Consider the following 23,382-nt stretch of genomic DNA (forward strand, 5'->3'; position numbering starts at 1 on the left):
AGTTGCTCATTATAATCCCAAAACCTCCTTGAAAACGGGAATGCACTTATTTTTTGGCCACCGTGTATAGAAAAGACTTAGAAAGTAAATATGTATAAATATAACTACTTGTCAGCGTCAAAATCTCTCATATAGAATTAACTAAGTACAGCATAATGTATGAGCCGTAAAGCGCCATATAGTTCAGCTGTCATTGTTATTATTCCTTTGTTAACCTCCTAAGGCCCAGCCATACAAACGCAAAATCCAGAATTTGCCACTGAAATTTGAACCTTTAGTGCAGATAATAGAGTTGATTATGGTTTTGTTTGAAAATTGAATGAAACAAAACAAACGCAACTGTTCCAATTGAATATGATTTAAATTTCATCGAACTGAATAAGTACTATAAGTAGGACCTTGGGCCTTAGGAGGTTATTGTTTATAATACATATCAATCAAATAAGTTTGTCTTTAGAATTTTCAATCCAAAAGTACGATTACTATTTTTGAATGTTAACTGGAGATAATCCTGACGCTCACAACTAACATACATATTCTAATTTTAATTATAGGATATGAATTCGATCCATGGCGGTCTAGCATGAGTTGCGTTCTTGCGCGCGAGTCCATACATCAAGCGCGACTTTAAGTATGGACTCGCGCGCGAGAACGCAACTTATCCAGACCACCAGACCGCCAGATTGAATACATATCCTATAATTAAAATTAGAATTAGAATATAAGATTTATTATACAAAAATCATCTAAACATAACTCAAGACCTGAGAACTAAAACGCTCCAACTACCGTTGTAAAATGAACCTTATGTCGTCTAACATAGAGTTATTTATTTGTGAAAATCATTGTAGTTGAAACTTTTTAATTTTAATTGCCAATTTGTAGGCCTTTGAACACGAACATGGCGACGTTTACATATTTATGCACGATTCGCCTTTGTAGCCATAGAGTAGTTACTAGGGTAAAACTACCAATCTTAGGCAAACAATCTAGTTATTAGCTAAGGGTTATTGATTGTATACAGTGGCGTAGTGTGAACTAATCTAGCCGTAGGCGAAGTCGCATCTGCGAGGCCCTTTTCTTTCTCACTGTGCACGAAAGGCCCCGCGCGAGGCCCCTCATAGCGACACTATCACAGGGCCAAATAGAATCTTGTCAGGCTTTACATAAAACGAATCATTAGGAACACCTCTTATTCTGCAATGAGCGTTGCAATATTATGTATTTTAAGTGTACTTTTATGGTCGTTTTACCCTAGCGTAGAAGCCTAGTCGCGTAATTTGGCGACTTAAAACTTAAGGTATAGCACTTTAGCAATTTCAAGTCTTGATTGAACCACTACAGACACTCAGGAGCGTTGGAAACAATAAATCAATAACTTAACCGTTAATTAATATAAAATATTGCTTACAAAATAAGAAAATATACACGACATGAGCACTGCACTAATAAAAAGTGAATTCAAACTATTCTAAAATAGTGCATTGTTAAAAAATGTGTTATTTGTAAAAAAAGTGTTAGCTTTTTAGCCTTCAATAAAAAAAATATAAAGTAAAATATAGTAGATCATTAGCCAAGGGATGAAATGATGCCTTTCACCCGAGTTACATTTTGTTTTATCTATAAATAAAACATATTATTATATATTATATGTCTATTTTATATGTGATTTTTAAATACTGCGTCGGTGGCAACAAGCATACAGTCAATTTGACGGTAAGCATGGTCATTTGCAACTATAGGCCCCGTGGCGTGCATGAACTATAGGGGGCAGCATAGGAGCCGTCAGATTTTTGGCGCGAGGCGTAAATGTCGTTTATACTTCCGATGTAGCCCACAAGATGGCAGAACCTACTATGCACGAGGAAACGAACCGACGAGAACGGTAGATGGTAGCACTTGCTTTGGCAATGTACATGTGCACATACGTTTCCGACTCAGGCCACTAGACGGCAGACCCTCCAACGCGCACGGTCCCTATAGACTCTATAGTATAGAGGATTGCATATATTGCGTTACCATAAAGAATTTTAGATCATTCATAAATTAGGAATACTTTTACGAACAAACCTGAAGTTTTTTTTTTACAAATAACACACTTTATAGAAATCAGCTTGAACACTTAAACACTTTAAAGAATACCTAAGGGTGGGGGGTTAGGTGGTACAGAAACGAAGGCACGAGACACGGACACCAAGCTAACGATATATGGCGCTAGTTGAACCATAATATCTAAAATATATGCACTAAGGGCCACTAGCACCATTCCACTCAGGCAGGGTTAACCGGTTAAACCTGGACTTATAGTATGAATTATCTCAGATGATTTTTTCGAGTTCGGGTGCTAATCCGTTAAACAAAAGCCTTTGTTTCTTTTAAGAGCGGCCTACAGCACGTGACAAAGCAACCATGTCGTTTAAAAAGCAACTATCGTGATAGTATTAAGATTCAAATTCATGTGACAGCTTGTTCAGAGAACAATTAGGGTGGTCTTGTTTTTTTTTGAGATAACAAAAACGTGTTATCTCCGAATGGGCTGATTCAAGAATTTGAACCATATAATTATAATGGTAAATTTGCTTTTTAAATGGGTTTGTTCCCGTTACTTACGTCGGGGCTATTAGCAGTAAGCATTGCAACCACTGCATAAAGGAAACAATATCTTTTGTTTAACAGATTAGGGTCCGACCCCGAAAAATACACCTGAGATTATTCATACTATACCATGGTTACCATCACAATTTGACACGGGGCTGACGGTTAAACCCCGGGTTAGTGGGATCGTGTAAGTGGGGCTAAGGGCTCATAGAGTGCGCGAACTCGCATGCGACTTTAGTTACATTGCGGACCATTGATCATATACCGCGGTGTAATAAAACTCGCATGTGAGTTCTCGCACCGTCTAATTGAGCCCTTAAAGACAGATGCAGTGCATAATTGTTTTCCATCGTATTTTCTCGGAAACGTTCGTATTTGTCATGCTAGTTCAGTCAACCTCGGTACTTTTTGTACCGAGACTGAGTGAAATAGCAAGACACGTTCGTAAGTTTCCGTGTAAATTTAATGGGAAATGATTATGCACTACTTCTGTAAAGTTATGGAAATAGTTTTTATATCTGAAGTAGATGGCGCTGCACTGATATGTGAATGTTTTTGACAACTGACATACTTCTTGTGGCAATCGGGACTTTTTATGCCTATAAAAATTAAAATATAGCCAGTCAAACAACTTTGCCAATATAGGTAGAAAAAGGCGCGAGATAACAATTTTCTATGGAACGATAATCGTTGGCGCCTACATTTTTTTAAATTTGCCGCTTTTTTTTATAATGACGTAAATGGCTTGACTGACATCGCCAAGTAAGGCGTGTGATCATAGGAGACTCGAAAAAGCGGCTCAAAGTCAGTGTTAGCCTTTTGAACGCCAAACGGCGCATCCATTTGCCGTGCCACTGACGCCACGGGGGTAAAATTTAGTTTTGTGAATAAATAATGCCAACCTAAAGTGGGGTGTTTTTCAGTAGATTTTCATCAAAAAACGATCTACGTCAAATGCCGTCTTTCGCGTCGTTGTCACGATTTTGCGTTGACGTCAATGGCCGTCTGTGGCGATCAAAAGGTTAAAACCAAGAACTACATAGGTTAATTTTTTTTTTAATTTATTGTCACAACGACATATAATCAAATGGCTTTATATGGTCCTAGACACTTGACAATCTAGGGAGCGATTTTTGAATTTCGTTCGACCGATTTCGTCATTCGAAAATCGGTGGAAAACTGGGCATTGCTAATTTTTGAATTACGAGCGATAGAAATTGGGAATCGAGTGGTATTGATCAATCGTTTTCAATTCTATTAGTAGAATTTAAATTCTTAGTAGTGGAGATATTATTGAAACAAATACACGAAATCGTTCGGTCGAAATTCAAAAATCGGCCCCCTGAGCAGGGGTGCGAAACTCCTGATTTCGGACAAACTCGGCTCCGCTCGGCTCAGCATTGCTCCGAGCAATTATTAGGGTTGGCACCACTTGACTTCCTTTTGCGTGCACGACCACAGATAAGATAATCACTAGAATTTTGACAACCCTAAATAGCCGAAAGGGATAGTGCTATATATTAGAAAGGGACAGCATGATCTGACCCTGAACCGCTGTCAAACTTCGGTTTTGTAGGAAGTTTCCTTTCTGTACGGTCGTACTATTATTTATTCTGTGCCCTGGGCTACTGCAAACTGAACACCATACAGCGCCACCTAGTTCAGTTTTCTTTAAAATACTGATAGTTCGCTGCCTAAGCATTAAAAATGGGACAATTTGTATGAATTTTCCGTTAATATTCTTGTATACAACTACTTTTTCTCTTGTGTGTAAACGTCTGTGTCTCATTAAAGGCTGTATAGAAAGGCCTAGATATACATACGATTCTTAAACTTAACTATCATAAAACATATAAATATATATATGACTCAGAGTAATCGTAGTTTAAGCATATTTTCTCTTATATAACATTACATGAAAAAACTTATATGACTTTACATATAACTTATTCATTTAATATTCAGAAAATTATATCAGAAATAACAAATATACTTAATTTACAATTCTGACGCTACGTCACAAAAAAACTACTTGCATTTCATGTTAGAACAAATAGAGCGGGACAGAATGATATTTGCCTCTCACTCCAACTCGACACAAATTTAGATCTAACAGAAATTCTGTCACTATGGAATGCTAAATGATAGTACGAATATAATAATTAACATACAATTCTGTATATTTACTAATTAACTAATCATCTTATGATAATACACGTCAGAGGAACAAATGTAATTATACATAGCGTGTAGATAGTCATAAATATATATACGTTAGCAAACGCAAAAATATCTGACCCTGTCAAGAAATCGCCGAAACAAATTATTTTTTTGACGTACGTACTTCTATTTCTTTGCTTTTTAACTTATTGGCTAGACCAATATGCTGGCGTGTGAGCGACATTTTTGGACATGTCAAATGCCGTTTAAAGGGTTTAAAATAGCATTGAAATATTTTTGACCCTTTGCACGTATACATACTTTTGACTTCGTTTGGTCGAAGTGCAAACGTAACGCTGGCGTTTAAGACTTTTTTATCCTTAAAGTATAGAATTCAATGTAAAAATGTCATAACCACCAGCGCGTATATTAACCATATAGATTTAAATTAGGTATATCTCCATAACTTATTCTAAAGGATTACTTATTTTTATTTACTTCATGTTTTATCATACAAATATATTATGTAAACTATGGCCTAAATAATATATCTTTAACTATATTTCATTACATTATAATAACATGATATTGATTTTTAATATATATTTTGTTTAACCTTTAATTTTACAACTAAAAATTATTAAAAAACAATATTCGATATTTTTTGACAAGTTTTGTTCAAATAACAACGAGAAAAAGATATTTGATAAAAAAAGGGGTTATTTGTTAATTTTTATCAAGCAGTAACTTCTGCGACCCATAATATGGTGGTAAGATTTGATGGATGAGGTCTTGGTGGCTCAGATGACAGGGCGCTGGAGTATCGATCCAGAGGCCGTGAGTTCAAGTCTCACCCAAGACAGTAATTTTTCCACTTTTAAAGGACTATGCGTCAAAATTGCCCCAAAACCAACAGAGTTGAGAGTTAGGTCACTGGATAGGTATTTCTCTGTACTTCATTTCGTTCTATGGTCACCAAGCGGTATCCCATTGCAGAACTGAGATACTGTTATTTTAGTCAAAAATGTCGTCACCCTTATTACCTATACAATAGAGTCCACCACCGGGCGAGCGCGGCAAATCATTCAGTGTGCTCGCCCGGCGGCGCGCGAACATCTACCCTGCAGCAATTAATTTACTTACTTGGACCCTATTGCCTAGGTAATAAGGGTGACGACATTGTGGCTAAAGTACCAATATCTCAGTTCTGCAATGGAATTCCGCTTGGTGCCCATAGAACGAAATGAAGTACAGAGAAATACCTATGTAATGACCTAACTCTCAACTCTCTTGGTTTTGGGGCAGGGCTCCATACAAAGTTGCCCATGGTCCTTTATTCTGCTTATAAAGGGGTTAGACCTATAGTTATCTATTCTCGAGAACGTTCTCCGTTTACTATGGGGAATGTTCTCACACGAGAACGGATCTACCGTAGATCTAACCTAACCCCCATAAGCTATGGTGCGAAGTGCGTGGTGGGGGCACTAAAAGGGACTTTTCCGCTCAAATATGTACGTAATTAGCCTCAAGTTTTCCTACTGGCATCTCTGACAAATGACTAATCTGTACCATAGCCGCCAGGCACGCGCCAGTTTCACGCACATATCCAAGTTTTTTCACTCCAAGTTATATATTAACAGTCGCCAACAAAAATATATCTATTGTAGTGTTCAATAATATCTAAACTTACTAAATGTTTACACTAAAGCCCGCTCCACACTCGCGTTCGCGGCTTCGCGCCGCGATTCGCGCACGAGTGTGAAGCGGGCTTAATGTCTTGACAATATTGTTCAGATATTTATGAGCTCCTTGTCCGTTTCGATATATCTGATGACGACTGTACTCTGTGAGACAGGACCCCTATAAGTTGTTAAATTCATAGTAACAATATATTTAATATGAAATAATAACGGAAGGACATATATTAGTTATCCGTATATAAAATATATAACTATGCTTATACGTTCACGGGACAACACGAAAGAGTTGATCTTTTATTCTAATGGCTCCTCTACACGATGGGCCAGCGTCGGCCACTCCAAGGGACGCATTTATGCGTTAGAGGGAGCATGTGATATTGCTATCTCATTCTACCGCATGGCGGCGTCCCTTGGAGTGGCCGACGTTGGCCCATCGTGTAGAGGAGCCATAATATTATAGTAAAGCCACAAATGTATTCAAAAGACAAGTATCTGTCTCTTTCTAAGGGTGCTATTCCATCTGTCCAATCTGTATTTGCATCTCACATTGTTCTTAATGAGAGAGTGAGACGCATATTGGAGAAAGAAATTGGACAGTTGGAATACCAACCTAACTTATACTGCCTGAAAGAGACTATGTTATATGGTCTGGTCATTGTGTACCAAAAGTGTACCACGAGTTTGACACTGAAATATTCACTAACGCCTGCGTAACTTACTTTCTATACATCTCGCTCGCACTAATATGCCAGTAGGAGCGAGATGCATAGAAAGTAAGTAACGCACAGGCTAGCGAATATGTCAGTGTCAAACTCGTGGTAAGGCTACTAGTCGCAAGGCGTCGGAATAATAATAGATACAAATATTCGCGGTGAAATCCCGTTTAAGTTTAAACAAAGACAGACAGACAGACTTACAACGTTTGAGAAACTAAGAAACACAAATACACATTGTATAATTTGGTCTCCAGAGGGCTTTTGTTTAGGTATATATATATGTACAAGGTGTAACATAAGGAAACCGAATAATTTTAATCGCGTATTCCTGGTCATATTTAGAGACAAAAATGTCCTATAAACTTTTTTGAAATTCGTCTAGTTTCAGAGATAATATTAATTTAAGAAAAAACAAGTTTTTATTGTTACATAGTTTAAAAGGCCTTTTTGATGGTGATGTTGCTGCCATGGGACGTAGTCTAAATATCCTTATTGATAGATGTCAAAAAGTGACAAGTAACACTTTGGAAAAAGCAGGTTTTTCGAAGAAAAAATGTAAAGATCAATTCTAAGTGACAAGTTTACCAATAAAATTTATTTTGTATGTACAAATACATTCAAAACATTGAAAAAACAAAACAAAAATTTTTTTTTTGCGAAATTGACCTAAACTCATATTACATTTTTTCCTTCTTTTGACCTCAGAAATGCGTGGTTGAAATTATTCGGTTTCCTCATGTTATACCGTGTATAGATATCGGCACCAGCGTTGAAGTCACACACACAACATTTCATGTACAATCGCCATCGCCAGACGTCCCTGCTCACAAATATCTGAACACGCCTCTATTGTCAAGGCGTTGGAGTGCGTGTTCAGATATTTGTTAGCACCTTGGCCGCTCCGATATATCTGATGGCGATTGTACCTAATCATAGCGGGATTAGTTGTGGGTACGATTGACCTCAACTCTCGTGTATTTTAGTGTGAAGATTATTACTTAGGGTGGACTACGAACTGCAATAGCCAGAGGTTTTGGTCGCTAGACGAGGGGCTCGTGGCAACCTGCGAAACAAATACAACATGTTAAAATTCATTTGGGTTATGTTCAAAGCAACGGACAGGACAGACAGGACAGGACGGGACAGTTGTTCGGAGCTGTCAAATATTGTTTGTAACTGACCGGCCGATATCGTGGGCCCCATATATAGTACAGTACACCGTACGGTTACCATCAGTTTGTCACTGACATAAACGCCGTCGAGAACGTAATTTATAGAGATGCACCGGATATCCGGTTACTATCCGGTATCCGGCCTATCCGGCCATTATTTTATTATCCGGCCGGATACCGGATAGTGACCTTCTATCCGGCCAATACTGGATAGTAACATTGCTTGATTTCGGAGTAAACAAATTGGATTTAAGAAACAGACACGGCCATAATCTACTTGTTTATTATTTTAAAACTATTTAAACATTCCACTGACTTGCACGCGCACTCATTTCGTACCTAGAAATGAGTCCGCGCGAACGTTTACTAGGAAACAGGTCAAACCTGCTGAATAGCTCCGCCGGCCGAATATCCGGCGTCCGGATACCGGATATTCGGCCAGTTTCCAGGCCGGATATCCGGTATCCGGCCAAACAACTATCCGTTACATCTTTAGTAATTTACTTTCTATACCCCGTCACACTACCCCCCCGGGGAGTAGTCGGGGTTCCCCGTCGTTTTTCTATGTATTTTTTTATATCCCGTTTGGACTAATAAGCGAGTGCGAGCGAGATGTGTAGAAAGTAAATTACGTTACGGCGCGCCATCGAGAACGTAATTTACTTTCTATAATCTATAAATCTAAACGCCGCGGCGTTTATGTCAGTGACAAACTGATGGTAACAGTACAGTTTCGCTGCCGGTCGGATAATGTGAATGTGGGTAATGTGTCTACTCTGTGCCAGGGTTGTTGCGAATATCTGCATCCTCAACCGCGGAACTTCCGCATTATTTTCAAGATCTTCATCCGCATAATATCGATACGGGTTTTAATGCGGATGCGGATGTCGAACAAGTCGGTACAGGAACGTCTTAGCAGCGGCGTAAGTGCTAGGTAATTACGTCATTACCTATAACGAAATCGTAGCCACTCAGAAAACCGGGCAAGTGCGAGTCGGACTCGCGCACGAAGGGTTCCGTGCCATAATGCAAAAAAAAAAACAAAAAAAAGCAAAAAGAAAACGGTCACCCATCCAAGTACTGACCAATTTCAATTTCAATTTCAATTATTTATTCATAAAATTTACATTTTATACGTCATTAAATAGTTAACATATATACTTAATAGGTATAATTTAATAATTTTGCCGAAACTGGGGCGTTCAAATCCGGCCCTGCACATGGGCTTATTTACATTTATAATTTGTACACCATTTTTAATTATTATTAACAGTATATATTTATACATTTACAATTTTTTTTTTGTATTTACCACATAACATTAAATCTAACATTTTAAATACTTATTAATTACTACAAAAAAATTCGTCAATGGAGTACAAAGCGTCTTTAATTAGTTTTGTTTTCATTTGTCGAACAAATGAGGCGTAACTCGGGGCCTGCTTAATTGCCGGAGGGATCTTATTATAAACCTTCGGACCAATGGAGGTAAGACATTTTTTAGTTTTAGCCAATCGTGTGTGTGGCAAGCTCAAGTCATGCCGCCGTCGCGTGATGGAGCCGTGCGCATCAGACCCCTCCCGACGTTGCTTAACTTTGGTCAAAAATCACGTTTGTTGTATGGGAGCCCCATTTAAATCTTTATTTTATTCTGTTTTTAGTATTTGTTGTTATAGCGGCAACAGAAATACATCATCTGTGAAAATTTCAACTGTCTAGCTATCACGGTTCGTGAGATACAGCCTGGTGACAGACGGACGGACGGACGGACGGACGGACGGACGGACAGCGAAGTCTTAGTAATAGGGTCCCGTTTTACCCTTTGGGTACGGAACCCTAAAAATCGGCCAACTTACTGTTTAAATTACATACAACGCACCTATATACTTGCTCAAATACTAAACGTATCGTTTTTTTTCAACAAAAATTATTAAAATGTAATATTCGACGTTTTTTAAGTACATAATCTTGACATCCGCATCTGCATCCGTGGATGTGAACCTTCAAATATCCACATCCGTGCACTGAGAGAAAAATCATCACCAGGAATTAAAAAACATTTCTGTACTGTGGGAAAAAATGTAGTTTTAGTAATAATTATGGACGTTTCACTATTTCTGTAAAGTTTATTTATTTCTACAAACAGCTCAGTAATCCCAAATATAATTTCAACAAACAGATAATAGAAATTGCAAGAACTAATAGAAATTACAAAAGTCAATTTGTTCAAAAGTAAACTCTCCTTGTCCCCGGATTAAGTTTATTTTTGTAATTCTAAGTGTATTTTTGTTGTACTTTTCTCTCAGTGTGGATGTCAAAAATTCTGCATTCGCAACATCCCTGTTCTGAACTGACCTTGCACTAGATGGGTGATCACGTCTCGTCCCTCTTGTCGGGCTTCTTGGCGGCGACTATGGTCAGGTCAGGCCTGGTCCGCATCAGCAGGCTGGGCGAGGGGGAGGGGGAGGGGGACGTTGCTGCGGCGGCGACGGCGTCGCCGCGCAGCGCCTCCAGCGACGCCACGCGGATCGAGGGCCACTTGCTGCCCGCGGGCGGCGCTGGGGGGGTAAAAAATATGATTTAAAATGGTATATTTTAGCGACTAACCCCCTTATTCATAAACGTTTACTAAAGTTGACAAGCCGATAATAATCGTTTGTCCCTTTCCATCATACTAATACGTCGGAAACGGACAAACGATTATTATCGAGCCTATACATATGTAAACATTCTGCACGATAGATATGTTGTAAATATTGCATGCTATTTGTTTTAGTTTATAATAATGCGGTGCCCTAACAGGGTATGTGGTAAACGTACTGATTTTTAGTTATAAGACCTATTGTAAACCCACAAAAGCAATAAATAAATGAATTATGAATTATCGGCGTGTCAACTTTAGTAAACGTTTATGAATAAGGGGTAAGGACTTAGCTTTGAGTTCTGATGCGTCACACGCATAATACAAAATATCATATAATAACAAAATCGTATAAAAACCCTTGCTTATGACAAAGAGAATGTGAAATAGAGGAATATTGTCAAAGTAAATTATGTAGTCAGTACATTTACTGCCATCTTTGTACATAAATAATTAACAGAGTAGGCCAAAGGTATATGGCGCCATCACTCGAGAAGATGGCGATACTTTTTGACGTTTAACAAATTTAACACATATCAGTGAAAAAATAAGGATCATAGTCAAATGGCGTTCTAAAAGTGTTGATCATTTGTGTACAAAGATGGCAGTAAGTAAATGTACTGACTACATAATGTACTTTGACAATATACCTCTATTTCAAATTCTCTATGCTCCTGATTATGCCATAATCAACTCAAAATGAAAAATTCACAAATTTTTGCAAAAACAACCCGGCAGTTCTAAACCGGTGAGCGTGTATGAGGAATGTTATGAAAGTGAAGTGGAAATCCGTGGTCTCTGCCAGGGATGTTGCGAATATTCGCATCCGCGGAACATCCGCATTATATTCTACATCCGCATCTGCATCCGCATCCGCATAAAGTAGATGCGGAGCATCCGCATGATGCGGATGTCGACCAAGTCGGTAACAAGAACGTATTAGCGGCAGCGCCGGCGGCGTAAGTGCTAGGTAATTTCGTCATTATATATAACGAAATCGTCTAGATCACGAAAAGTCGGCCAAGTTACTGTTTATTACATAAAACGCATCTGTGTACGAGTATATTCTTGCTCAAATACTAAACGTTTCGTTCTTTAAAAAAAATGCTAAAATTGTAATATTTCACGTTTTTAAGTACTAAATCTAGACATCCGCATCCGCATCCGTGGATATGAGGCTTTAAATATCCGCATCCGCATCCGCGGATGTCAAAAAATCTGCATCCGCAACATCCCTGGTCTCTGCCTACCCCTCCGGGAAATATGCGTGATTATATGTATGTAGGTACGTATGTGTACAATTTTTATTAGTGTTTCAATCTAATAGCACTCACTGGTAGCGGTGGCGGTGGCGGACTTTTTACCGTCACTGGTGGTGATCACCGTCGCCGGGATCGGGTCTTCGTCCGTTATACTATTTATGAGGATCTTCTTCGGCTGAAACAAAATGCATGCGTTGATAAGTTGCTGTCCATAAACTACGTCATCGGTTTTTGACGATTTTCGACCCCCCCCCCCCAAATCATCAAAAAATCATGCTTCGAATGACCCCGTTTCCTCCTACGTCATGCTACCATCATCCGATGTCCAGACCATGACCATGGTACTTAGATTCGTGTTTTAAAGTGACAGATCTATCTCGAACGGGATGGGCTCGAATTCTGTGCCCTATACAATGTAGATGTTACCTTGTCGGGCGGCGTGGTGAGGTTGACGCCTTTCCATGGTATTTAGGTTCGTCTTTCAGAGTGACGGATCTATTTCGAACGGGATGGGCTCGAATTCTGTACCCTATACAATGTAGATGTTACCTTGTCGGGCGGCGTGGTGAGGTTGACGCCTTTCCATGGTATTTAGGTTCGTCTTTCAGAGTGACGGATCTATTTCGAACGGGATGGGCTCGAATTCTGTACCCTATACAATGTAGATGTTACCTTGTCGGGCGGCGTGGTAGGGTTGTCTCCTTCCCCCATGGTACTTAGATTCGTGTTTTAAAGTGACAGATCTATCTCGAACGGGATGGGCTCGAATTCTGTACCCTATACAATGTAGATGTTACCTTGTCGGGCGGCGTGGTGAGGTTGACGCCTTTCCATGGTATTTAGGTTCGTCTTTCAGAGTGACGGATCTATCTCGAACGGGATGGGCTCGAATTCTGTACCCTATACAATGTAGATGTTACCTTGTCGGGCGGCGTGGTAGGGTTGTCTCCTTCCCCCATGGTACTTAGATTCGTGTTTTAAAGTGACAGATCTATCTCGAACGGGATGGGCTCGAATTCTGTACCCTATACAATGTAGATGTTACCTTGTCGGGCGGCGTGGTAGGGTTGTCTCCTTCCCCCATGGTACTTAGATTCGTGTTTTAAAGTGACAGATCTATCTCGAACGGGATGGGCTCGAATTCTGTACCCTATACAATGTAGATGTTACCTTGTCGGGCGGCGTGGTGAGGTTGACGCCTTTCCATGGTATTTAGGTTCGTCTTTCAGAGTGACGGATCTATCTCGAACGGGATGGGCTCGAATTCTGTACCCTATACAATGTAGATGTTACCTTGTCGGGCGGCGTGGTGAGGTTGACGCCTTTCCATGGTATTTAGGTTCGTCTTTCAGAGTGACGGATCTATCTCGAACGGGATGGGCTCGAATTCTGTACCCTATACAATGTAGATGTTACCTTGTCGGGCGGCGTGGTAGGGTTGTCTCCTTCCCCCATGGTACTTAGATTCGTGTTTTAAAGTGACGGATCTATCTCGAACGGGATGGGCTCGAATTCTGTACCCTATACAATGTAGATGTTACCTTGTCGGGCGGCGTGGTAGGGTTGACGTTTTTTCTCATAGTCTTTACTAAGTTGGTGTACGACTTCAGCGTGAGTGAGGGGTCTATCTCGATAGGGATTGGCTCGAATTCTGTTAACAATAGAAAAACCACCAATTAAAACAAATTGTTTGTTGTAATATCAACAATAGAGTCGGGCTAAGCTACGTGCCCTTTGCAATAAAATAGTGTGGATGTCATCATAAATTTGAATTATCTTTGAAAATATGGCGTTGCTACACTTTGTTTTATCAGAATAGGTGCAGAGTTAGCTTAGACGGACTCTATTCCGTAAGAACACGAAATAGACAAATTATAAGAATAAAATAACAGACACGCAGTAATGACCCTTGTCAATCACCTTTTAAAAAAATTTCGTAGTAATAAATACAAAAACACCAAATAAATAATAAAAAAAACATAAAAACAGAAGTTGACAATAAACGAACAAGAAACTTGAAAAATAACTAAAAGAGTTAACCGCATACACTTGCATTTATTGTTCCCTGACGTTTCGAACGTGACGTTACGTTCTTGGTTTCAAATACAATGCTACCAAGAACTTCTTGAGAGAATGTATGAAGATCGGAACGTGAAATGAGCGTACCTGCCGGCCTAGCCAAGGTTACAATCGCTATCGCTTCGACAACGAAGAGCATTATGTCTCTCTATCGCTCTTCCATATTAGCGCGACAGTGACAGTTGCGTTTCGATCGCTACGGAGCGTAAGCGATTGGCATCTTGGCTACGCGGCATGGGCCGCCCAGCATAAAGACATCCTATCGGACGCCCCAGGCATCGCTGGTGCGACATGGTGGAGGCGGATCTGCGCACTACGAGTCAACAATTGGCGAGAGGTCGCACAGGACCGAGAAAAGTGGCGATGTCTTGTGTCGCAGGCCAAGTCTCATTTTGGATCGCTGAGCCAACGGATTATACTTACTCCGTTTCTTCAGAAGCTTCTTACTAGAATCTTCTTCTTGGCGTGGTACAAGGTTTAATGATACCAAAAATAATAGATGGTATAGAATAGAGGGGTCCGGTCATTGTAAATTTTGTAGTCACAGTAAATTTACTGCCATCTATCGACACACGACTAAAACTCAAAATGAAAACGTATAAAATTATCAAAAAAATGTATATATATGGATAAATGATTTTATTATTTTTATATCATTTTGATCCATGTTCATTCACTGATATCTACCTATGTGTTATAATTGTTAAATATGAAACGGTGTCGTCACGCCATATAGCCGAGCATAGGCTAAAGGTGTGTGCGCCATCTATCCGAGAATGACTTTTTCTTGATTTCCGAGGCACGTTTTTTCCTTAGACTTTATTCATCTTAGACGAAGTTACATATATCTTTGGTGATACCAACTCGACAGTTTAGCAACACATATTAACTCACATTTATAGACGGGTCTAACGCGAATTTTATTCAATTACCTTGATTTACCGACGTTTCAACACAGGTTTCTCTGGTGGTGGTCGCGGCTGACTGATGACCCAACAACAATTTCCCACCACCCATACATTGGTTGGAACCCCTTGGCAACACATACCTGAGTCTGTGTTCTTGTATGCAGGGGGCGTACCTCGCTCCACAGGGTTGAGGTCCGCCATGTACGCGGCCAGGTTGGAGGTGGAGAACCCAGGGTGGTGGCGCCGGCGTCCAGGAACAGTTCCCCTCGCTGGAGGCGCTCGAGGACCTCCGAGGGGCCTTTGGCAACAAGTTTCCACCACCACACATTGGTTGGAACCCCTCGTTGGCAACACATACCTGAGTCTATGTTCTTGAATGCAGGGGGCGTACCTCGCTCGACAGGGTGGATGTCCGCCATGTACGCGGCCAGGTTGGAGGTGGAGACCCCCAGCGCCGTGGCGCCGGCGTCCAGGGACAGCTCCCCGCGCTGGAGGCGCTCGAGGACCTCCGAGGGGCCTTTGGCAACAAGTTTCCACCACCACACATTGGTTGGAACCCCTCGTTGGCAACACATACCTGAGTCTATGTTCTTGAATGCAGGGGGCGTACCTCGCTCGACAGGGTGGATGTCCGCCATGTACGCGGCCAGGTTGGAGGTGGACACCCCCAGCGCCGTGGCGCCGGCGTCCAGGGACAGCTCCCCGCGCTGGAGGCGCTCGAGGACCTCCGACGGGCCCTTGGCTTGCCAGAAGTCGCGAGCGGTCCTGGGAAACGAAATTAATAATAAAAAATAAAACCCAAACCCTAACCCAACCCAAACGCTAACCAAAGGTTGTATGGAAGAGATAGCTTTTTGGCGATAAGACCGCCTGTTGTTTACCTCTGCTTGTGTTGCTGTCTTATTTTGTATTGTCTTCTTTTATTTAGGTGTCCAATAAAGCAGCCACACTCTAAGTGTGTTCCGCGGAACCCTAGAGATCCGCGACACCCCTGCAGGGGTTCCGCAAGAATTTAGAACACTATGCTTTAGTCGCCTCGAAAAATTGTATGTAGGGTTAGGTTAAATTTTACGTACAATGTAGGGTTCCATCAAGTATTTCGCTTTCCAAAAGGGTTCCGTCAAAAAAAAAGATTGAGAACCGCTGCAATAAAGAGATTTTGTATTGTATTGTATAAAATCGACTTCATTCGATTGATTTGAGTTAGATTGTCCCATAATTTTTTTTTTCACTTGCATGGCAAACCCTTTCAGAAATAAGCAAACTGTTATTTTTGCCGACCTTTTTTGCAGATAACTCCCAATAATAAATCAAATATTACTTAGAGGCCTCACATGGCGACCCTTAAATTAAATCCTAAAAGCGGAATAAATGATCTTAAAAATCTCTTCTAATCTTACCGGTAAGGGCGATTTATGCAGCCATAAACATCCCGGTATCGTCCGTAGAGCGTTCCGTAGCTGACGCCCAATATCTCCGCCGCTTCTGGACCCAATTCTGGACCCATAGCTATCAACCGCAGAATAATAACTCATTTTCTCAACAAAAGCCTCACATGGCGACCCTGCCTGTACCACTCATCAGCAGTCACCCTTATTACCTAGGCAATAAGGGGTATATTTACCGGTAAGGGCGATTTATGCAGCCATAAACATCCCGGTATCGTCCGTAGAGCGTTCCGTAGCTGACGCCCAATATCTCCGCCGCTTCTGGACCCAATTCTGGACCCATAGCTATCAACCGCAGAATAATAACTCATTTTCTCAACAAAAGCCTCACATGGCGACCCTGCCTGTACCACTCACTTATCAGCAGTCACCCTTATTACCTAGGCAATAAGGAGTATATTTACCGGTAAGGGCGATTTATGCAGCCATAGACATCCCGGTATCGTCCGTAGAGGGTTCCGTAGCTGACGCCCAATATTTCTGCCGCTTGCTTCATCTCCAATTCCTTCACTCGGACTGCCTCCATCACCTGAAGAATTTGGGAAATTGGTACTTGGCTATTCATTACAATATGTTTTTGGAAAACTGAATGATAAACTGTGTGTGTGTGATTTATTATGCTTAGCGCGTTTGCGCCATCTCACTAACCCGGGTTTAACCGGTTAAACATGACGTTACCATGGTTACCAGTACAATTTGACATTAGGTTAACGGTTTAACCGCTTAACCCTGGGTTAGTGGGATGGTGCAAGTGGCTCTTAGCCAAATGTAATTATGTTATTATACCTACTTATTATGTTATCTATTGACATTAAAATTACTATGAAGTATTTGAACAAATTAAATTATGTATTTTCAGAAAATATTTTAATTTGTTTTTATCAAGTAGAAACACTACTATATAAATTATAAACTGAAATAAATGTCATATACTAAGAAAAAGTGACCAAGGCCTCCAGTGCCCCAGGCTGGAATCGAACCAGCGTCCTCTGCTATCGCGGCAGGTGCCTGAACCACTCATATACTTGGAAAAATTCGACTAATGCCACTGTGGCCCGGCGGCCGGGTGGTTCAGGCACCTAGCTTTATGTAAAAAATATTGTACACCATTAAGGCTAGGTTAGGTAGGCTATGGTTTTAGTACCTATGAAATGTAACACCTTTTATATATACTTATAGACACAATAAATATATCGACGGGTGACAAGCAAAAGTCACTAAGTACCACCACAAGTTCATAGCCATAGTGAACCATATTAGTACTAAAAGAAGGTCGATTTTTGTTTAATTTTTTTAAGTAATTAGTGACTTTTGCTTGTCACCTGACGATATTATGATTATGTAGATGTGTGCCGAAATTTGCATTTTGTAGCTTTAAATTTTTGTTTTATGCAGTCTAATATTTTTATAAACCTATTTTAACAATTACCTTATAAATTATAATACTAAGGTGTTAGATCTTACCCGTTTGACGTAGTTCTCCTCCCAGAACTGCGGGCGTCGTCCGTGGCGCAGGTAGTCGTTCAGTTTCACGACGTCCGTGAACCGCGGGTCGGTGGGACCCGACTTGGGGCCCGACGTCTCCGGCAAGGCTTCTGGAAACGTTCACATTTTGTTTCACTTGGTTTTTAAGGGTTTCAATTTGTGGTCTGCCCACATTTTGTGTGCTCTGTTCAAATTTTGATGCTTTGTGTACAGCATTTAGTAGGTAGGGGGAGGGGCGTCAAATGTATTGCTATTTCTACATGATCCCTACGTAACGTACAAATAGCCATTTCAGATTTCCGACAGAGGCTTTTAAAGGCGACTCCAGTTATTAAATCCTATAAGGCTCTGCTTCACGACAACTTGTAATACTAGAGGCCATGAAATGAAATGAAAATAATTTATTTGAAACAACGTCTCTTAATTTTAAAATTAAACTAGAGATGCAACGGATAGTTGTTTGGCCGGATACTGGATACCGGATATCCGGCCTAGACACTGGCCGAATATCCGGTATCCGGCCGCCGGATATTATATTCGGCCGGCGGAACTATACCTACATTTCGGTTTTTCAGGTTCGCATTCTGCAGGTTTGACCTGTTTCCTAGTAAAAGTTCGCGGGGACTCATTTCTATGTTCGAAATGAGTGCGCGTGCAAGTCAGTGGAATGATTAAATTGATTTAAAATAATAAACAAGTACGATTATGACATTTATGACCGTGTCTGTTTCTTAAATCCAATTTGTTTACTCCGAAATCAAGCAATGTTACTATCCGGTATCCGGCCGGATACATAGTAAAATAATGGCCGGATAGGCCGGATACCGGATAGTAACCGGATATCCGGTGCATCTCTAAATTAAACATGTGACATAGTTATGCAATTAGTTCCACCAGCATGAGTCTGATAATACGCTGATTTTGGAAATGATTCGGATCTGTCTGATTTGGCTGCAGTTGTGACTCACGTTTTGGTAGAATGCTGTAGGGTTTGTTCTGCATGTTGGGCAGGTCGATGGCGGAGGTGCCCGCTGACGATGACGTAGAGGCTGGCGCACCCTCGTTTGACTCCTCATCTACAAGAACAGATTGTTTTATATAATTTTTCTCTCCCGTACTTTTATTTGTCATTTAAAGGGTCGTGACTTTTAAAACCCTACCTTATAGTTGTCAAGACAAGTCTTTAGTCTATTCCCCAAAAAAGAACTTGTGCATACACGCAGTATCTTTTTGGCGATTTTACGATACGCTGCCGTCTCACTCACCCGCGCTGTTGTCGCCGTCGACCCTGAGCCTGGTGTGCAGGAAGGAGCCGATGTCGGCGGGTGCGTCGGCCCACTCGTCGTCGGAGGCGTCTCGCTCCCACGCTGCCGTCTCACTCACCCGCGCTGTTGTCGCCGTCGACCCTGAGCCTGGTGTGCAGGAAGGAGCCGATGTCTGCGGGCGCGTCGGCCCACTCGTCGTCGTCGGAGGCGTCTCGCTCCCACGCTGCCGTCTCACTCACCCGCGCTGTTGTCGCCGTCGACCCTGAGCCTGGTGTGCAGGAAGGAGCCGATGTCTGCGGGCGCGTCGGCCCACTCGTCGTCGGAGGCGTCTCGCTCCCACGCTGCCGTCTCACTCACCCGCGCTGTTGTCGCCGTCGACCCTGAGCCTGGTGTGCAGGAAGGAGCCGATGTCTGCGGGCGCGTCGGCCCACTCGTCGTCGGAGGCGTCTCGCTCCCACGCTGCCGTCTCACTCACCCGCGCTGTTGTCGCCGTCGACCCTGAGCCTGGTGTGCAGGAAGGAGCCGATGTCGGCGGGTGCGTCGGCCCACTCGTCGTCGGAGGCGTCTCGCTCCCACGCTGCCGTCTCACTCACCCGCGCTGTTGTCGCCGTCGACCCTGAGCCTGGTGTGCAGGAAGGAGCCGATGTCGGCGGGTGCGTCGGCCCACTCGTCGTCGGAGGCGTCTCGCTCCCACGCTGCCGTCTCACTCACCCGCGCTGTTGTCGCCGTCGACCCTGAGCCTGGTGTGCAGGAAGGAGCCGATGTCGGCGGGTGCGTCGGCCCACTCGTCGTCGGAGGCGTCTCGCTCCCACGCTGCCGTCTCACTCACCCGCGCTGTTGTCGCCGTCGACCCTGAGCCTGGTGTGCAGGAAGGAGCCGATGTCGGCGGGTGCGTCGGCCCACTCGTCGTCGGAGGCGTCTCGCTCCCACGCTGCCGTCTCACTCACCCGCGCTGTTGTCGCCGTCGACCCTGAGCCTGGTGTGCAGGAAGGAGCCGATGTCTGCGGGCGCGTCGGCCCACTCGTCGTCGGAGGCGTCTCGCTCCCACGCTGCCGTCTCACTCACCCGCGCTGTTGTCGCCGTCGACCCTGAGCCTGGTGTGCAGGAAGGAGCCGATGTCGGCGGGTGCGTCGGCCCACTCGTCGTCGGAGGCGTCTCGCTCCCACGCTGCCGTCTCACTCACCCGCGCTGTTGTCGCCGTCGACCCTGAGCCTGGTGTGCAGGAAGGAGCCGATGTCGGCGGGTGCGTCGGCCCACTCGTCGTCGGAGGCGTCTCGCTCCCACGCTGCCGTCTCACTCACCCGCGCTGTTGTCGCCGTCGACCCTGAGCCTGGTGTGCAGGAAGGAGCCGATGTCTGCGGGCGCGTCGGCCCACTCGTCGTCGGAGGCGTCTCGCTCCCACGCTGCCGTCTCACTCACCCGCGCTGTTGTCGCCGTCGACCCTGAGCCTGGTGTGCAGGAAGGAGCCGATGTCGGCGGGTGCGTCGGCCCACTCGTCGTCGGAGGCGTCTCGCTCCCACGCTGCCGTCTCACTCACCCGCGCTGTTGTCGCCGTCGACCCTGAGCCTGGTGTGCAGGAAGGAGCCGATGTCTGCGGGCGCGTCGGCCCACTCGTCGTCGGAGGCGTCTCGCTCCCACGCTGCCGTCTCACTCACCCGCGCTGTTGTCGCCGTCGACCCTGAGCCTGGTGTGCAGGAAGGAGCCGATGTCGGCGGGTGCGTCGGCCCACTCGTCGTCGGAGGCGTCTCGCTCCCACGCTGCCGTCTCACTCACCCGCGCTGTTGTCGCCGTCGACCCTGAGCCTGGTGTGCAGGAAGGAGCCGATGTCTGCGGGCGCGTCGGCCCACTCGTCGTCGGAGGCGTCTCGCTCCCACGCTGCCGTCTCACTCACCCGCGCTGTTGTCGCCGTCGACCCTGAGCCTGGTGTGCAGGAAGGAGCCGATGTCTGCGGGCGCGTCGGCCCACTCGTCGTCGGAGGCGTCTCGCTCCCACGCTGCCGTCTCACTCACCCGCGCTGTTGTCGCCGTCGACCCTGAGCCTGGTGTGCAGGAAGGAGCCGATGTCGGCGGGTGCGTCGGCCCACTCGTCGTCGGAGGCGTCTCGCTCCCACGACGCCGCCGACCCGGCGCCCCACCCCACCACGCGCTCCGCCGTTATGTCCTACAACAACAATAGTAGATTATTAAGCAAGGGATAAAAGGCACTCATTCCTGCCGAGGTAGTTTGGCACCCGAACGTAGTGAGAGCGCCAATAGTCCGAGGCTGAAATGATGCCTTTCGCCCGAGTTAAACAGTCTAATTTTCATTTCGAATACGAGAAAAGTAAAATGCATGTGTTTTTTTGAAAACATGACTAAGTATACATTTTTATAGTATTTTTGAGGGTACTTTCAATTAACAATTTAGGCAAAAGTTATTTATGGAATAGGGAGTCAAATATTAAAATAGAAATTGTATAACAAATCCATTCATACCCAAATTTCAATTGTATATCGTAAAAAAAAATATATAAAATCGTACTTGGAACCTAAAATGCTCTAGTGCAGAAACGTATCATTTTCTGCACACCTATTAGAACAACAATGACCCTCTTTCAGAGGATGAGAAATGAAAACATTATGATTTGACAGGGTTAGCAACTGTCAAAAGTTTGCATAGATTGCGCCAGCAAAAATTATCGACGGCAAACGCCGTCGTTTGGCGTTGTTGTCACGATTTTGCGTTGACGTCAATTGCCGTCTGTGGCGTTCATAAGGTTATAGTACATTATTGCAGAGGCCGGGAAAGGGCAATTCGTGGATGAGTTTCGATTTTGTCGGACGACGCGAAGCGGAGTCCGACAAAGAAGACGAATCCACGAATTGCTATTCCTGCCGAGGCATATATCCCAAGTAACACACAAGCAGGATAATAGAGTAAAATTATCATCTTATTCAAATTAAGATTGCATAAATTTTATGTATATGCGGTGGAAATTACTAAATTCGGAATAAGAAAATATGTGGGCCTAGTGGGGCCTTTATACCAATAAATGCTGAATAAATTTTGCATAGTATCGGTTTTGCATATTAAAGCTGAATAATACTTATTTCTTACACAGTTACTTAGACATTATTCAGCTTAAAGCATTTGTGGTTACTAAAAACTGCATAATAGCAGCATTAGCAGCAATTAGCTGTATATATTCTGTGTTGTATGATTTTAAGCAGACAATATTAAGAAAAATGTGATAGTGGCTACTAAATGCTGAAAAGAAGCGTCGGTGAAGACTTTCAACTGTATAAAAGCGGTTGCAGTTTCTGTTTTAACGCTAGTTTTTGAATAAAGGTGGACGCTATTACTGGAAGCTGTAATAAAATCCACATATTATTTGTTATTCAGTAGCTGCATATATGGGTTAATTATGGCTTTTATTGACATAACGTCTGAATAATAAATACTAAAACAACACTTATAGTTATGTTATAGCGATTTTAGTACACATATACTATATTTTCTTGCTAAAAGCTGCAAAATGAACGCAATGAGAAGCGCTATTCAAACTACTGCTTAGTATCAACAAGTGCGCAGTGGAGAGGGTTCCGTAGCTTTATACACGGTCAACAGTGCTACTTGAGTCTGATTGCTTTGAGCTTGAGCGTGTTTTTGTTTTATTTTGAACGCATCAAGAATAAATACGCATATTCTTTAATCCAACCATTATTTAAAAAATCGAGGTTTAGTTTTCTTAACAATTCTCTTCGATTGGTTATTTTACACAAGATGCATATTCCTTTTAATTAGAGATGCACCGGATATCGGGTTACTATCCGGCCTATCCGGCCACTATTTTACTATCCGGCCGGATACCGGATAGTGACCTTCTATTCGGCCGGATACCGGATAGTAACATTGCATGATTTCGGAGTAAACAAATTGGATTTAAGAAACAGACACGGTCATAATCGT

At 43.0% G+C, this 23,382-nt stretch overlaps 1 protein-coding gene across 1 annotated transcript in view; it reads right to left on the reverse strand.

Moving 5' to 3' along the window:
* Positions 1-7,785: 7,785 nt before the first annotated feature.
* The window catches only part of LOC134676683 (uncharacterized), a 31,259-nt gene continuing 15,662 nt past the window's right edge, over positions 7,786-23,382 (reverse strand). The window contains 9 exon segments of the mRNA XM_063535082.1: positions 7,786-8,237; positions 10,702-10,904; positions 12,322-12,424; positions 13,791-13,900; positions 15,595-16,001; positions 17,089-17,213; positions 18,149-18,282; positions 19,186-19,245; positions 21,444-21,594. Coding sequence (XP_063391152.1) covers positions 10,720-10,904; positions 12,322-12,424; positions 13,791-13,900; positions 15,595-16,001; positions 17,089-17,213; positions 18,149-18,282; positions 19,186-19,245; positions 21,444-21,594 — 1,275 coding nt within the window. The 3' untranslated portion in view covers positions 7,786-8,237; positions 10,702-10,719.

This window comes from Cydia fagiglandana, chromosome 24 (assembly GCF_963556715.1).
Source record: "Cydia fagiglandana chromosome 24, ilCydFagi1.1, whole genome shotgun sequence".
Lineage (NCBI taxonomy): Eukaryota > Metazoa > Arthropoda > Insecta > Lepidoptera > Tortricidae > Cydia > Cydia fagiglandana.